Genomic DNA, 18,214 nt, shown 5'->3' on the forward strand with positions numbered 1-18,214 from the left:
AAAAGTGCTTACTTGACCATTGGTTATAGAAACAAACTGAATTATAGAGGACATCTGAAGTATGGTAAGGCCTAGCTAGACAGCTTGACACAAAAAGATTCCTTTTCAGAAATTCAGGGGAACTCCATGTGGATTCACAGATCTGTCTGAGCATGTCTAGCTGCTGGATCCAGACTTTATATATGTTAGCAGGAGTTGGCAGTCTGTAGTGGGATTGGATAACACAGGACCTCAAACAATCTGTTTTAGATAACAATCTTCGGAATGTTGCTTGTAGTAACCTATTTGGGGCATTCAGCTTATTTCTTAAATTCATAATATTTTTGTCAAAACATTTTGCTGGTCGTTCTTGCGTCTTAATGATACCGTTCATGCTTTGGAGCAGAAGTTTAATTTGCAAACTGTTAAAAGTTCGACTGTAAAAACAAAACTGAAAAAAAAGACATTTAATTCCTTTAAATACTTTAAAATACATCATTTCAATCTCCCTTTTTCAACTGAAACTTAATTTTGGCCAAATAGTAGATGATAGGCCAAAAATGGGGTTTAAGATGTTCATTTGCATATAATAGTGTAATTCCCACTATTATCCCATCATTACTGAATGCATGTACGATGGAAGCATCTCCAGCCACATACGTTTTCTAAACTCGGAATAAACGCTGTTTTTCAGTGGGGTATTGCCTAATATACAGAATTTAGTGCTTAAAAATTCACTTCGATTCAACGAGATCACTCACACCAGTTTAATACTGGAAGAACGGTTTTGTTTGTAAGCTGAATTAATATGTTCTGTTTAAAATGATATACATATGCAGGGCTTATAGACAGGGCTAGTGACTTTCTACTGTTTAGCAAATCACTCTGCTAGCTACAGAAACTGATCACATGCATAATATTCTGACTGCCTGGTGGCAGGTGTAAGCTAAAGCTTGTCTACCGTTCCTCAACTAAGTGTTACTAAAATCTCTTTTTGTTAAACGACTGTACTGTTTGGGTAGATGAGATCAGATATTGACTAGGCATAGAAAAATTTGGTGATAGTTTCCTGACTGCCTTCACTGCTAGTACTTGAAGGAGCTGTGGTGGTAGTTTGCAGATAATCATAATAGTTTTTTTTTTTCTCTTAAACACAATTTATTTAGAAAAAGTTGCAATTAAGTGTTGTTTATGGCATCTGAATTGACTTGCTTCCACTGAGGTCATATCACCTCTTAGAACTGTTAATGTCAGTATCTGATAGAACTGACTCAGTTATGCTTAGACTTGGTAACGTGACTGGACTTAAGCGCAAACGGGAAGAGTTAAGGCCTATTTCATAGGCAGGGCCATAGTAGGGATGGTACTTCTGTCTCCTCAGACTTGGCAAAAAACAGATGGTATTGGTCAGAACCACTCCGCAGGACTCTTTTTTCCTCTGGGAACATTATAGCAGAGCTCATAGTGGCCCAGGATTCGCTTGAACCCAGATGTCTGACATCCAGACTGGATGCAATCCAGACTGTCAAGGTTCTCTCCACACATCTGGCAAATCTAGTTACAGTTTGGTTTATACTTTCAAGACTGTTTAAGCAGCACTGTACCAGTAAGTGATTTATTTTTAGTGACATCTTAGATTCCAAGAAGGCATTACAAGAGAAACTTTGTACCAACATTGTCCAGGTGAATTTAGGCCGTGCTGTTATTTTCTGTAGTAAATAATTGAGTTCATAATGGAAGAATATTACTGAAGAGGAATGTTAATTGTTATGGTCACTATGTAGGAAACGTGTAATTGAAAAATGAAATGTATTAACGTATATGTTTTCAAAATACATAGTAGGAGTATATTTAGAGGAAACACATTTATTCCTGCAGTGTTTAAAAGGATTTTTTATTTTATAAGTTGTATGTTGTTACTGAAATCCTGTTGTTCTGGGAGCGAACAGGGATGGACTGCTGGTACATAGAAGAGCAGTAGGAGGAGGGTCTTGAGCAAGAATGCAGTGGCAAGCCCTAATCTTCTGAACAGCTTTGGGTTATTTAAAGCAGATATGGAACAAGTGCTCTATGGTTACTTGTATCTTGGAGGTCTCATTGGAGGAGTACAACCCATCTGAAGAAAGACCCATGCATAAGACTTGCTTTACAGACAAAATGCAGCAGAAATAGAAATATACAGCTGTATTGGCTGTTCCTGTAAGAGGGTAATTACAACCTTTAAGAAGTATCTTGAGACAGGCTTTCTACACACATCAGTGATTGCAGAGCTTAAATAAATATATACTAATTCTTGAAGATGAGAATGAGGAGAATGAAGATGAAGATGAGATGGTATGTTGAGAATGAGGTCTGAGTAGTCTTAAATCCTCTTGAATTGGGTGAAATAATGATGAATTCACAATTAGGAATATGTTCTTTTGTTACCTTGAGCAGTCTTTATAGTGGCTTTAATGGGATCTAGATCAGTTTGTGATTCATCAAATCAGGATGTGAATGCAGAATTTCCTGCTTCCCAGTCTGCTGACTGATCAGTACCTCTTTCTCATAATGTTCAGAAATTTCTTGATACAGATATCAGAATTTTTAAGTTAGCAAATGTAGATTTGGGCGTCTGTCCAGGCTATTCCCCAATATTTCAATATCCGAAAGGATCCCAAAGCTGGATTTTCTTCTAAAGTTCAGTTTTAATTGCTGAAGATTCAGGAAACTGCATAGTTGGTCTGAAATCTCCCCTTTCTTCCATAAACCACTTCCTATTTGGAAGAAACTGAGTTCGCAAATGTGAAATTATGAGATGTACCATTCTGCGCTGCTGTGTGAGGGGGGGGGGAAAAATGTTCATTTGCTATGAGGAATGAGATCTGGTACATAGTCTGCAACAACTCTGATCTGCCAAAGGTCTGTGGTGAGACCTTTTAAGGAATAAATGCTTTGTAGATAGTGTAGCTTAAGTTAATACTCATAATTTGATTTTAATAGCTCTAGCTCAGTTTTGGAATTCAGCATCTGGATGTAGAACACAATGTTTTCCCTGAACAATATTTTCTAAAATAGGTCCTTTATGTAGTTTTCCAGTATGCAGTGTATGGCATTAAGGATCTACTAGCATGCCATCATAGAGGCATATGGGACTCACCCTTTGAATGAGGCCATTTTGGCTTGGCATCACTTTTAACGGGTATGAATCATGTAGTTTTGGAACATCTCTGTGAACAGATATTTTGTCATATACTTACTCTCTTACCACATCCACCAAAGATGCTGGGAAAGAACTCCAGAAGTAGGGCGATTTTTTTTATTCTTTTCTTTTTTAATTCTTTTTCTTCTTTATTCTTTGTGTTGCTTATAGGGATCAGTATACTCTTACTCCCACTAAAGTCAGTGGAGGAGAGCTGGCTCATACACTGTTTCCTCTGTTGGTATATTGTTGCGAATTTCTTCACAGAAATTAATGATAGTCAAATATTGCTGTAAATTAAGCTCACTAATTAGTTTTATATTTTGTCTTTTGAGGCATTTATTTTCTTTTTTTCTTCCTTAAGCATGGAGTTATTGCTACAGAAGATGAAGAATATTTTATAGAGCCTTTAAGGAATATAACAAAAAATTCCAGCAACTTTAATTATGAAAATGGTCATCCTCATGTTATTTACAAAAAGTCTACCATGCGCCAACAACACCCCTATGATCATGGTCACTGTGGAGTCTCAGGTAAAAAAGGATGAATGTCAGTTATGTATATAAAAATTATAACTTAATTATAGAAATGATAGCTTGTGTTTTAAAACCTTTTTTAGTTGATGTGTTAGATACAGCGGAGAACGTTGCAGTAAGAATTTTCCTTTTCAAGGATGTGGTGTGCCCCTTTGAAAAGTAGTTCTGCAATTTTTTTCAGAATCAGATCAAGAATATGGTGCCTTTTGAAGGATAAGGCACTGGGATAAGTCTTGCTTTATTTCTGTGTTGTGTACAGTGTAGCGATGAGCACAGGCTTCCTCAAAAATGTGCTGTAGATATGCTTCATTCCTGAACTGGAAGGCGCTACTTGAGTGACTAGGTATTGCAGCTCAGGGTTTAAGTGTTCCATCTCATTTGTGCAAACTTGACATGTTATAAATCTGTTAGTGGTGTTATTAGCAATACATTTGGAACTGATCAGGAGTCTCCAAATCTTTCATGCTTACGATGGTTTAGGTGTTGATACTGTGGTGGGGATGTGGGGTTTTTTTGTGTATGTTTGTGTGTTTGTGGGATTTTGTTGTTTTTTTTTTTGTTTGTTTGTTTGTTCAGTGAATTAAGGTTATTCCATGACAGCTGAGTAGGTGATTTACAGGTGCCCTGCAGGAAGGACTACATAGTTTTGATTGTGCCTTTAAAGCACAGTTTAACTTCCACAAAAACACTTTTCAAATATCCTTTTAACATGATTTCTGCTTCCTTAAACTTAAGTCAAAAGCTGATTTCTTGAGTTCTTCTTAGAGTAAATCTGGCAAGTTGTTTTAGAGCGCTAAAATAATGTTTTTCATGTACTTGAAAAATGATCTAATCTTAATGTTTATGTTATTGTTCTCAAGAATAGCTTGTTCTTAAAAGTTTAGTCCAGGGCATGAGATTCAGTTGGACAGGTTGGCAAATATTAAAATAATATCATTGTTCATTGATGTTACCTCTTTCAGCTTCTCCTTTTGGAGGTTGTAACTTTTACTGGCAGCAGCTAACTGAACTTGCAACACAAATTGTCTGTAAAGACCCATGCTTGGGAAAGAGTTTTTCCTGAGTGGTTCAGTTAGTTGTGTTTAGGCTCATAGGAAATGTCAAACTTCCTGTACCAAACTTCTTGGGAGCATTATTTCATCTACATTCTTCTCATGATTGCAGTACAAGTCTTCTAATTTTTACTGTGTGCTACAAGACTTGGAATGGATGACTAACTGATTGTAAAATAAGACTATTATTGTATGTGGGTGCTCCAGTTTATTCATATTACAGTAGACCTCTGCGGAGCATCCATCTTTTTCTTTCATTGTGTAGGGAATGCGGGCACTTAAACCTCTTGAAATAAGAGAAAAGTTCATGAAGTGTGTGACCCTGCAATTTTTACCATTATAATGTTCCTCGAAAAGGAAAACATACTGACCTCTGTTAGATGTTACCTTCTAGATTAATTCTTAGGAAGTCACCCTCCTCCAAGTGAGGGTGAAACATTGGTGGCTAGTTGGTGAGATGGCATCTAACCGTTCTGGTGGTGTGTGTCTCATGGATCTTAGGCTCATCAGATCTTTGCGTCTTGCATGCGTTCCTTATGAAACATCTGATAATTTTAATGTGTTTTCTTTTGCATATTTGATGCTCCCTCTGTCCTTGGAAGCTCTCTGCGTTCCCTGGGCTTTCGTGTCTGTCACATTCGGAAGTCTTTAATCATCGAAATGCAAAAGCTCTGCATCTTGCAAGTGGGAGACTATGCTCATACTCATTCATCTCAGTTTGTCTTTCTCCTCAAAACCTCTACCTGATGTTCTCTATACTTTTTCCACTCACTGAAAATTTCTGAAAACCTTTTTTTATTACCTTAAACTGCAAGGTCTTATGTTTCAAGATGAAATACTATTTTAATGTTCTCTTGTGAGCTACTAAAACCTTTTAACTCATTTTCTGAGCACTATTCAAACCCTTTATCCCAAAGAGATATGGCATGCAAAATATCACCAGAATACCTAAAAAATAAAGTCAAATACTAATTTTCAATTTCTCAGCTTTCGGACCCTAGGACTGAGGCCAGATTTACAATAATATCTTCTTTTGCTAGTAGGATGAAGTTTGTTCAGTATTTGACCATTTTTGGAAGTTTTGAACGCTCCCATTCGTGGGGGTTTTTTTGTTTGTACACTTGTCCCTAAGTGTAAATGCAGTTGTAACAAAACTGTAACTGTATTTTTGCTAGTATATCATTTATTTTGTATGGGAAACTGATTTTATCTATCCATTTGAAACAGTTATACCAGTATGATGTGTGGGGAGGAGTCTACTTGTGTAGGTGTGCCACTACTTGCTTTCTGACAAGTTTCCCCTGGTGTCATCTAGACCTGAATTTATCAGGTCATCTGCTCTCTGTCAAGATGTGGTCAGGTTTTTTGAAACAAGGGACAAGGAGAGTGTTATTTCTGACCCTCATGAGACAAATTGCAATAACTGACAAAGTGGAGCAGGGAGTTAGGTGAGAGGATGATCAGAATTTGTTGGGGTGAGCAAGTGATGGATTACTTCACAGTACATAGTAGAACTACGGTGGCCGATAGAATTTGAGAGACAAGGATAAAAGTATTTCTCTATTTGACAGATGGTTTAAGTTTGGGTAAGAATATAGGATGGAATTGTGGTTGGTTTCCAAAAATTTAATGAGATTTTTAAGCAATCAGACGTAAGAATTTTTTAAAATCAAAAAATACTAAATTAGTATTTCATTTATGTATTGTCACTAAGTTAACTGTCTTATTAAATGTAGCGGAAATCATTAAGATGTTGCTAGGAAGTTGTTCAGCTTCAAATTCCAGTTACTTCAGTGGGATATAAGGCCTTTGGAGCATCTTGCAGAAGCACTGAATGCTTTGTGGGATCGAAAATACTGTAAATATTTCAGAGACAGAACGCTAAAATGTTCTATCTTTGTTTGCCACAAAAATTTTATTATGGACTGCTTTTGATAGTATTCGTATTTGACTGTATGTTTTATTGAAATTTTTATTTTGACTGATGCCTAATAACATGTAACTATGTTACGGTTGCAAAAGAATTTCCATTATGATCCATTATTTCTGCATTTGCACAATCTTAAGGAATATGCTGCTCTACTGAAAAGTTATGTTCTTGTGACCAAAGTTGAAATTCTGCTTGTTTGGCAATTTTAGAGTTGCAAGAATTAAAAGCAACAACAACAAAGTATGTATGTGTTTATGTGTATATTTGTTACAAATACACAGACTGCTTTGGATATGATTCAGATCAAATTGGCGTTTGAACCCTGAGAAGAGGCAGATGCATTATTTAGAGATGGCTCCACTACGTGCTGCCTCATGTAGGGATTTTACTCATGCCAGATTTTACACAGTGTTCTAGAAAGAAAAAAAGCATGTATATACATTAACATACATTGTTAAAATACTAAAAACCAGCACATTCTCACAGTTGTTTTTAGTGCGTTAATTTTCTATAGTGTTGTGAGATCTTATTTGTTTGTATTTGTGTGTTATCTTCTCCCCTCTTCCCCCAGCACCCCCACCCCAGCATCATTAGAGGACTGACTTAAGCAAATGTGGGTACAACGGTTGTAAACTCGGTGTCTGCACACATTTGGATTTCTTTTCAGTTGTGATTTAGAACTAAACTTCTTGCTTTTGTAATACTTATTTTGGAGATAATCACAGTGTTTTTCTGTTTTCATTGTTTTCTTTTACTTATTGATACCAATGTTCAATCTTAATGCTAGTTTAAAGGGATTTTTTTCATCTAGGAATGTGGAGGAAAATGACATAATTTACTAAGAAATTTTTTTTAAGTATGTTGCAAACTTTTATTGAAATGCTCTAGCTTTTTAAGAAAATTCAGTCAACTTTATTTAGCAAGCTTGCAGTAAAAGTATCAACAGCTCATGGAGGGTGAAGCTAAGTACTTAGGAGGGTTTTCAACTTTCCCATTACTTATGAGACTAGCTAAAGCCTAACCTCCTCCACCTGAAAGGAAAAGGAAAAATGTTTGTTCTTTGTGACGTCTTCCGAGACCTTTGTTTGAAAGATGGTATCAAGAGAAATCCAAAAGAGTGTCTTTTTTTCTGAAAGATTTCTGCATGAGCTCTTTGGTTTTCAAATGTTTAAAGCAGATTTGCATCTTTATAAATGAAAAATTATGAATGAATGTGGAAATAATGTTGCGTTTGTAAAGTATTTTTAGCATTGTAAGAGCGTCAGAAGTCCTCAAATATCAACGTTTGTTATTTGAATATGAACCAAGTGTTCTTTTTAATTTTACTACAGAAGTTGTAAGAGAGAATTCCAGACATTCCTAAATCACTGCTTTGGTGAGATTAAGATCTTTGAACAATTAAAGCAACTTTGGATTTCCTGAAACAGAGACAAAAAACATGGAAAAAGCTATTGATTACAGAATCCTCAAAAGGCTTTAATACCCCATACTATTTTTTAGAAGGTGTTTAATATTATTAAAGCTTGCAGAATGATGAGGATTTTTGTTGTCATTTTGTCAACTATCTGGTTTATTTTCATTTTTGAACTTTTCTAAAATATGCAACCTTTAAAGCCAACACTGTGGACTCAGGAGTTATGAAACAGCACTGCAATGGGAACGATGAAGCTTTGTATACCAAGTTTTGACCTGAATATACATCCTTTGTACTGTAGTTGCTGCCCTTTGAAAATAGGGTGTTTAGCTGAATTGCATAAAGCTGTTTTTCACAGAAGGAAGTGGTCCTATCTTAACCAATTCTTAGTTGAACAGGTTTTAGCAGAGATAAGGATGTAACTCTGGTAGTCACATGAGTAGTTCTTAATAAGTCATTTTAAGAGTATATTTAACTTCTAATGTTATGTTCATCCATAACTAGCAAGAATAGGTATTCTCTAATCCTATTTGCAGAAAGGGGGCCTAATTATGTCCTTTAATGAACTGACATTTGAGATCAATGTAGGTTCTGTGTGGAAAATGGATATGTAAAATGGATACTTTTTACATATAGAAAAGCCAGTTTTGCAGAGAAGGTAGGGGGGATTCCTTCCCTGGACATATTCAAAACCCGCCTGGACGTGATCCTGGGCAATGTGCTCTAGAGGACCCTGCTTGAGCCAGGGGCGTTGGACCAGATGATTTCCAGAGGTCCCTTCCAACCTCAATGATTCTGTGAGATTCTGTGAGATTCTATTTTGCACTGAGGCCAGGAATTCAAATAAAGTTCATAGAGTTTTATTTTGCTGATAATTGTAACTGTTTTTTTAATATTCAGTCTGTTGTATACAAATGCTATTCTTTCTATAGCAAAATATATTTATTTGAACTTTACAAGTACAAGAATCAATGTATTTGAATTGAAGTTAATGTTAGCAATAACTATAAAATTATCCTGTGTCAGGCCATTTAAAGCTCCTCATAATAGTTAATTCATGAGGTAAATAATATATATTCACTTTTTTAGAAAGAGAAGTAATTTATTTGGCCAAATACTATTACGCAGTAATCATAATGTGCTGATAACTGTGTAATTTTACAGCAGGGAAATAGCTTTTTTTTGGTGAACTATCAGATTGTTTAATTCCTTAGTGTATTTGGATTCCTTTTACCTTAATTTTGTATTTTTGGTTTCCAGTATGCTTTTTTGCAAATACTGTAGCACTCTTGTTCTTATCTTTAAAATCCTGACATGTACTCATGCTTAGCTGTATTTAATCTTTAATATTAACATAGCTGTGCAGATGTTTTAAGAGAAGAGGCTGATTTGTTACCTTAAACCGTGTTGAGGAAAGCTAAGAATGAGAACCTATCTATACAAAGATTTTATTCTGCATTGCATGTTACTTTAAAATCAAGTGTGTGTATATATATATTTAGCAAATAGATTTAGTTTTTCCTTGCCTCAAGAAAGGCTTATTGTTTTTATAAACCTTAAGATTATAATCTCAACATAAAACAGCTGTATTTGCACAAGTTTTAGTAGGAACCCCTCTGAAGTGTTTAATTGTTTTGGTTCCTAGAAGACCTCACAAGAAGCAGTAAGCCTTGGTGGATGAGTGATGCATCTGCTTTTCCAACTTCGTTTCCAGTCAATGATACGTTAAGTAGTCACAGTCGACAGAAGAGATCAGTAAGCCTTGAACGATTTGTGGAGACGCTGGTAGTAGCAGACAAAATGATGGTGGGATACCATGGTCGCAAAGACATTGAGCATTACATTTTGAGTGTAATGAATATTGTAAGTTTGATCCCTCTTTGTGTTTGTTCCCTCTCATGCATGTAGCTTTCATTTTCTGAAATCATAAGTAACTATAAAATGTTGGGTTTATTTACTGGTATGAATAACGCCTTGAAATATGTATCAGCTTGCAGGAATTAATAGTTGAAAAATATGGACTATTAATATGGAAAAAATGCAGTACTGACTCTGTCAAGAAGTATGTTGAGATCACTTTTAAATTGTCTTTGTCTTTAATTTTAAATTCATATGACTACATTGAGAGATTATGCAGTTTTATTCTGTTGTTTAAATCAAGACCCTAAATGCTCCTTAAAGTGGATGGGTTATGAAACAAGATATAAACAGCTTTCAGTGAAAAAGAGGATGGAAGAATTTTGTTTTACTGAATGGTCATTTGTTGGTCCAAAAATAGTTCTTGCTCAGATGGTAGAGGCAATGAACATTATGAAATTACATTTAGCAGGAATATAGGTTAATTTTTAGTCACTTATGAAATGAATAGTGTTTCTTGTCTGACTTTGTGCCTTTTCTTATTTTCTGGAGGTCAGGTTGCCAAACTTTATCGTGATTCCAGTCTAGGAAACGTTGTGAATATTATAGTGACTCGTTTAATTGTCCTCACTGAAGATCAGGTAAGAGTTGTTGCACTTAAATTTTATATCCCTGGAAGTAGAAGGCACTCTATTGAATAACATTATAGATTTCATTTAATTATTACTTGAAATGGCTGCATTTGTGTACAAAACCTGTCTTGTAATCTTTCAGTACTTTAATCAAGATAAAACAGTTCAAAGGAATATTTCCTCACGTGCCATCCCAAAGATATCTGTGCATTGCTTCAGGTGAATATTAATACACCTTCAGGGATAGCAGTTTTATTTTTAGCTCTGTGTTTTGATATTCTGAATTTTTTATATTGACATAATCATTATTAAAGTTGAAGCAGAAAGAATGCCTGTTCAGTAGTACACAACTGAACTTTGGGTCAGCTTTTACACAGATAAAATTTGGCAAGAAGAGATTATTCCTAGAAACCACTGCTTCTAATTATAGTCCCATTTTAGTCTTCGGAAGGCTTAACAACTGACCTTAGTAATTTGTTTGGAACATTTCTGGTATGCATGTTGTATTGCAGCCAAACTTGGAGATAAACCACCATGCAGACAAGTCCCTCGATAGCTTCTGTAAGTGGCAGAAATCCATTCTCTCCCACCAAAGTGATGGAAACACCATTCCAGAAAATGGGATTGCCCACCATGATAATGCGGTTCTTATTACTAGGTATGGTCATTATAAGTATTGTGTTTATTTTATTTTCTTTCTGTAGCTTTCTTGTTTTTACTTTTATATAGAGGCTAGTTTTAAAGTAATATAACTGGCAGGTAATCTTAGGAGGAGAAGAATTAACAGATGGCTTGTTTCAAATATGTAAGACTTAAAATATAGATTACGAATTTGGAAAGGTAAGATCTACAGATTACTTGCCTCTGCTGTTATTGCTCATTTCGTAACTGCCAATGGAAAGTATTCTGATAGAACAGATGGATCTTACTGAACATTTTCTAGTTTTATAATTGGAAAAAAAAATTCTTCAAATTATGGGGGACAAAACAGCATGGGAAATGTTTTGTTAACCATATATAATGTTTTTTCTAGTAAGAATTCTAAGCCAGAGCATCAGCTATTGTAAATTAGTATTTTTCTGCTGAAACAACAGGATCTTGCAGATTGAAGCAATGTTAGAATCTGCTTGGTAGTTGTTTTTATTTATTATGCTTAATTGAGATGAGAGCTGTCTTTTTCAATAGCTACTTTCAAAGCCTGCCTATGTGCACATTTGCTTGTACTCCACTGTTACTGTGACAGATTCAGCAATGCTTGCTCTGTAATCTTGCATTCTTGGTTAAACATCAGTGTATTGCTTCTTACAGTTGTGAGTAAGCAACTGTACTTTATTTGTTTCCAGTTGTTAAAGGACAGTATTCTTTCCTTCCTTTACATGTTAAAGTAGCAGCAGGTGCAGCAGCACTAATTTGGGTTGGGATCTCCTTTATTGTAGTTTCTGTTTTCCAGGACAATTTCTGTACGGCTCTGTGTGTGACCTGTCTGTGGAATCATTATGTTCACTGCAGACCTTTTCAAAATAATAAGTCTTACTTGGAGTTTTGCATAAAAGGTGTAATAGTGGTTGTATTTTGGGGGGTAGTGATGGTTTTTTTTTGAAAGGAACAACTTTTTCCAATGGAAAGAAAAGCTAATTAAGCTCTATGTATTTTGTATGTTCATATTTTTAAATATAATTTTTACTTTGTGGTGCTATTGACCACATAAAATAATTAGAACGATTAAATGTCAAAGTGTAGAGAACTGTTATAGTCCAGTAAGTATAAAAAACGTCTGTCATAATATTTTTAAAAATGGAATAAAATTCAAAATAAAATGCAGTTACAGTCTAAGGTCTTGATTTTTGCAGAGACCTCTGTTTATGTCCATTTTTATGCATACAAATAGTCCCATTAACTTAACTAGGGCTGCTCACATATGTGAGATTAAGTACATGTTTAGAGTTGTGGCTTCGTGTCAGACTTCTACTGGCATAATTTAGTCCTGGAGTGAAAAATTGTAATCTCTTGGTGGTATGATTGTGTCTGAAGCCTCCCAGTATACATGAGCTGCTTTGGTAACATTGAATTTCTACTGGTGTAACTGAATAACTTGAGATTGTTGGTGGTGTTCTGGCACTGCAAAGTACAGTTGTTTTTCTTTCACTGTTCTGCTGAAATGTGTTTTATTACTATATATTCTATGCCGGCTTTCCCGTTCTGGTAGGATGTTCCTAGCACAGATATGAACAGATGTATGTTCCAGGACAAGGCATAAATCAATGTTAGGATGGCCTTTAACTTCAATAGGAGCAAGTTTCCAGAGAATGTGAATGATACCCATTGAAAGTGATAATTTTTTGTCAGTAAGTAGTGAATATTAAAGACCTTATTATGGGAGAGGGACTTATTATTTAATTATCTACTGTACTACAAAGTTTCTGAAGGACTTGTGTATGCTAACTTAAAAAGGATGTAAGAGTTATAAAAATAACTGTTTACTCCTCTAAATATATATCTGCATCTTAAAAAAGTAAAACCTCCCAATGCAGTATCAACAGACTAGTAATACCTGTCTTTAAAAGCGTTGCTGAACTTTTAAGTTCAGTGATTTGCTTTCATGATGGAATGCTTCTTTCATTTATTTCATATAATAATTATAAAAATCCCAAAGGCTACATGAAAAAATTTGAATGGAATAATCGGCTCTTACTGAAAATGCTAACTATGCTGACTCTAGCAATAAATTGTCAGCTTATGTGAAAAGTGGATTTTTTTTTTCTTTTGGGCTAGAATGAGTAAAGATATACATTTGTATTAATTTAACATGTAGATACATTAATTTTAAATAGTTCAAAATGAAATAGTGGAAAAAAGATTTGTTTCCATTCCTTTCTGGACATTTACCTGATGAACTAGAATTAAAGCATTGTGTATATTAGAAAAGAGTATAGTTGCAGTGCTTTAAACTCCTAACATCTTGGAGAGTTCTTCCTTCCTGTTTGAAGGAATTTGAACCTGTATTACCAAAGTCAAGGTTATTTTTTAGCTACTGTAATACAGAGTATTTTGAAGCTAATTTCCTGAATTTCCCATTGATGCTGCTCTGCTTTGTGTGGAGTACTTATGCTTTCGTTGAATTTGACGTGGAACTATTTTTGTTATGATCATTGTATTTGTTAATATTTTATGGAAAGCGGGGAAGTTTCAGTTCAGTGGTATGAATAGTTCTGTGTTGATCAAAGCCATGTTGTTCAGAAAGTAATTAACTTACATGAAGATGTTACCTAGCCCTGGATGAATGCTTAAGTTCCCACCTATGCTAATCTTTATCTGAAATATGGGACAAAGCTATTCAGAAAAAGAGTCAGACTCTCTTCATACATGCAAATAAAGACAACACCTCAGCTTTTCTTAGCAACAGATAGCTTTCCTGTGTGGTACTTTCAGAGATGGCATGTTCTGATCTGGGACAAATAGTGTTATGGGTGCTCATGCCGTATGGGTGCTTAGGGTGCTTTTGTACCCTAAAGCCAGGTAGCCTCACTGGCATGGAGGTGTTCCCAAGCGACTGTCCTTGGTCCCGTGGAGACAGCGTTACCGTGCAAGCTGAGCCTCTAGTCTTCGAACTAGAGCCTAGCAGCCTGGTGTATGGGCGTGTGCCATGGTCCTGCAGGCACCCTGCACCCTGCAGAGCACTTCTTGCAAAGTAGCTAGGGGATTGAAGAAAACTTCTTAGCTGCTTGTAAGCTACAAGGCAGATAAGCGACTGGTCCAAGTAAGGGCGAGATTCCCAATTAGGAGAGCGAAAAGGATGGTATTACTTGCACAAATACAGTTTAAAAAAAAAAAAAACTTGCAGTCTCTGCTGCAAGTGAATGATGGTGAATATTGGGACTGTGGATTTTGCTTTTTCAGTGCTGCCAGTGTTTATGCTGTAGGCATGAAAAAAGAAGGATAATTTGCAAGAGCATTTCCTAATGCTATAGCATCTTTCTTCAGTTTTACTGATGAGCTTTTGAGCATCCCCAAAATCAATAAGAATTAGACATGTTTTGATAATGTAAACCAAGGGTAGGTAGTAGGCCTTGCGTAGGGTGCTTATTACAGAGTCTCAGGGTCTTGGGTGACCTTGTGCGCTAAGACTAGCAATTACCCAGAACACTGATAATACTTTTGTGACTGATGCTCTGCTTTTGCCTTTCTTTTTCAGTTTTCTTCAGGACTTTGTTCATATTTTCTGTGTTTTAAATCAAGTTAAATGTTTTATGTTATTGCAATATAAGACTGTGGTTGAATGAAGGTATTAAAAGAATGAGAGCTGCATTTTGGTATAGAGCTCACTATTTGAAATTTCACCTAGACTTTTTTGTTGAAGACCATATTTAAGTCTCAGACATAGTATTTTACCCTGTAATTATCTAAATAGGATTCTTTTTTGTTGGGGGGGGAGTAAAATACTAAGCTGATAGATCTTAATTATGAAGTAGGTTAATATTGTAATGCTGTTTGGACAGTGTCATCTTTTTTCCATGAAGTGACTTTTCACTTTAAACCTAGCTGATCCTTAAAAAAATTATCTTTGATATTAAAACAATAGCAGAAACAGGGTGAAAACATATGATTTTTCTTATCTCTTCAGTCCCTTCGTGTACAAAAATTACTCTTTGTATTTGATCCTGTACTGGCATCACAAATAATCTCACTTTTTAGCACAGCTAATGTCAGGTTCTCTAATTTGTTCCTTTAAAACTTGGTGCAAGTTTTGAGAGTCTGTGTATTTCCGCCTCCCCAAACCTCAGAAGTACCTATTTGTCATTTTAAAGTTAGCTCTTGTATATTTGTTGATTTTTATAAAACCCTGTCTGGTAGCCTCCTGACTACTTGTTTCTTCAGAAACTCCCTGGGAAATAATGGTCTAACTAGTTTACCTTACGAACACAAAACTTTGGAGGCCACAATATGTGCTATAATATTTTGTTACTTATTTTTGAAGAGGAAAGTTTATCCCAGCTTCCCTCCCATTTCAATGAATTGATTCTTCTATTTAACCCTAAGGATAGTAAAATAGGAAAGTTGTTAAAACTGTTCATAATTTTATGTTCCTGGCACTTTTAAATCATGGAACTCCTCCGCAATGCCTCCGTTAACTTGTAAGTGTGTATATTACAAAAATATTTCTTGTTGTGCACAATGGGGAGGGCCGAAGGTGTCGTCTTACTTTCTGTATTAGTTTGTAACAGGCAGCGGAGGATAGCAAAATTCAGAAATCTATCTTTTCTTTTACGCCCTAAGAGATCTTTAATATTTGATTTCTTTATAACTCAGGATGAATAGTTTTTTCTGTCTGGGTACTAAATAGCTGTTTTGCCAAATAATATATGTGACTGTATAAACTTTGTGGAGGTGGACTCTCTCCTTGCTAGGAGGGAATATCCATAGCTATTAATTTTGCTGCTGGTATGTCTGCAGACCAAGTAAAAAGCAGCCCATAGAGAAGAAAGTTGCAGGGGGAAGTTGAGATGCGCATGTGTGTCTTCAGAGGGACAGAACTTGGTTCTTAAGATCCAAATGTTTTAAACAAACACTTTGAACTTTACTCATTTAAAGAGATAGGTAATCTCATAATCTTGCTCCTTAAAAGTCATTGCATGAAATGTCGTCTCCTGTTGGTAGTATCACATATCAAGACTTGATTTTATCTTTTTAAGAAGAAGAAGAAATCCACTATGCTTTGCAAAAGTATCAAGATCTCTTTGAGGGACCTAGTGCTTTATGCAGGAGAATAGTTGATTCCAAACCTCACAAAACACTCCCCAGGATTTTCTTTTGTGAAACTTTGATGGTTTTGGAGACTTTTTTTTTTTTCCCTTTCTCTCCTATGCTATTGTGCTAATGATGCACTTGTGTAGATACAACTTCTGAAATTAATGACTTCTACCTTGAAATGTAGAAGTGTTTAACTTGGATTGGATTCTACTTGAGCTTGCTTTACGAGTAGCTTACTACTTCAACCAGAATTTGTTCAGCAGCCCCACTGAACTGGTGGCCCTTCTTTTGTGAAGAATCGCTATTTACATGAAGAAAGAATTGGGGCCGTAGTCTGCTTTTATTGTTTAAGCCAAAAACACGCTTGTAGCTTAGAGCAGTGTCAGTAAAAATGGATAATGCCACAGATGGTATGTATAATTTTTCTATTTCTCCAGTTTAAATGGGCTTGTACATGTTTATTTTTGTGCGAGACAGTGAAGGAGCTCTCTTAACACAGACTCCTGCATTTTTGCCAGGCACCACTGTACATACAATTCAGTAAGTGTATTGCTAAGCAGTGTGATATGGCTACTGTTAACAGATATGTATACAAAAGGTACTAGTATGCAACGTGTTTCTTGCAACATTACTGAGGTCTGTACAGGAGGCGTTAGCATCATTACACAGTGAGTGAATTTTTCAAATTTCGAAAGAGAATTTACAGAGCTGGCTGATGTTTATTGTATATGTATGAGATTCACTTCCTGAAACTTCATGGTGCTTCAGTTAGTCATTCCCTTTATTCATGTGCTCTCAGAGGCAAGGTGTACTCTCTCTCGTATAAGAGCGTGAGGTATGCTTCCTCAGCACAATGCTTCTCCAAGGTGGGAGAAGGTATATGGCAGCAATCCTAAACTCTCGTAAGTCTCATGGTCCGTGATCTCAAGAACTATATTGTTTTTTGGCATCTCTGCAGAGGTTCGAGAGAGGGGCGAAAGGTTTCTTGTTTCGTTTTGCATACCTATGCAGAGCTAACTGCAGTAATGCCTTTCATTTTTATAATATTTAGGGGGTTTAGGCAGCAAGGGATGATTTGGAAATTACAGTGTCTGAAAAGTAGTCTTAGAAGGAAACACGCTTTGTGGGCACAATTACTCTTTTGCATGTCAGTTGTTCATGCATAATGTATGCTCATTGGTAATATATTTTTATTCTATAATAGCAAGTAGCATTTCCCTATTAGCTCCTGTGGTAGTTAAGACATTTGTTAGTGAGTGATACAGGGCCAGCCAGAACTCTCCAGGTCCAAGATTGTTTTTCTTTTCTGAGGCAGTTTTCCACTTTTCCTAGGCTTCAAAACTTGTTTGCAAAGACTTTTCTGTACAAAGGCTATCTCAAATTGCTCTGTCAGGACAGTTTCCTAGCCTCATGATGGAATGACTGGCTGGGTGGATGAGGGGAGAGCAGTGGATGTTGTCTGCCTGGACTTCAGCAAGGCTTTTGACGCTGTCTCCCATAACATCCTCATAGGCAAGCTCAGGAAGTGCGGGCTGGGTGAGTGGAGGGTGAAGTGGATTGAGAACTGGCTGGATGGCAGAGCTCAGAGGGTTATGATTTGTGGCACAAAGTCTAGTTGGAGGCCTGCAGCTAACTGTGTCCCTCAGGGGTCAGTACTGGGTCCAGTCTTGTTTAACTTATCAGTGACCTGGATGAAGGGACAGAGTGTCTCCTCAGCAAGTTTGCTGAGGAATGGCTGATACCCCAGAAGACTGTGCTGCCATTTGGAGGGACCTGGACAGGCTGGACAAGAGGGCAGAGAGGAACCTCCTGAAGTTCAACAAAGGCAAGAGCAGGGTCCTGCACCCAGGAAGGAATAACCCCACGCAGCAGTACAGGTTGGGGG

General features: G+C 36.3%; 1 protein-coding gene across 3 annotated transcripts in view; it reads left to right on the plus strand.

Moving 5' to 3' along the window:
- LOC138064344 (A disintegrin and metalloproteinase with thrombospondin motifs 6-like) overlaps positions 1-18,214 on the plus strand; it is a 164,204-nt gene that overhangs the window by 11,003 nt on the left and 134,987 nt on the right. For 2 of the 3 annotated variants that reach the window (XM_068926396.1, XM_068926395.1), the window contains 4 exons: positions 3,525-3,693; positions 9,738-9,955; positions 10,507-10,590; positions 11,094-11,239. In XM_068926396.1, coding sequence (XP_068782497.1) covers positions 3,525-3,693; positions 9,738-9,955; positions 10,507-10,590; positions 11,094-11,239 — 617 coding nt within the window. The remainder of the gene's footprint in view (positions 1-3,524; positions 3,694-9,737; positions 9,956-10,506; positions 10,591-11,093; positions 11,240-18,214) is intronic. The other variant, XM_068926397.1, reaches the window with a different exon arrangement.

This window comes from Struthio camelus, chromosome W (genome assembly GCF_040807025.1).
Source record: "Struthio camelus isolate bStrCam1 chromosome W, bStrCam1.hap1, whole genome shotgun sequence".
Taxonomy (NCBI): domain Eukaryota; kingdom Metazoa; phylum Chordata; class Aves; order Struthioniformes; family Struthionidae; genus Struthio; species Struthio camelus.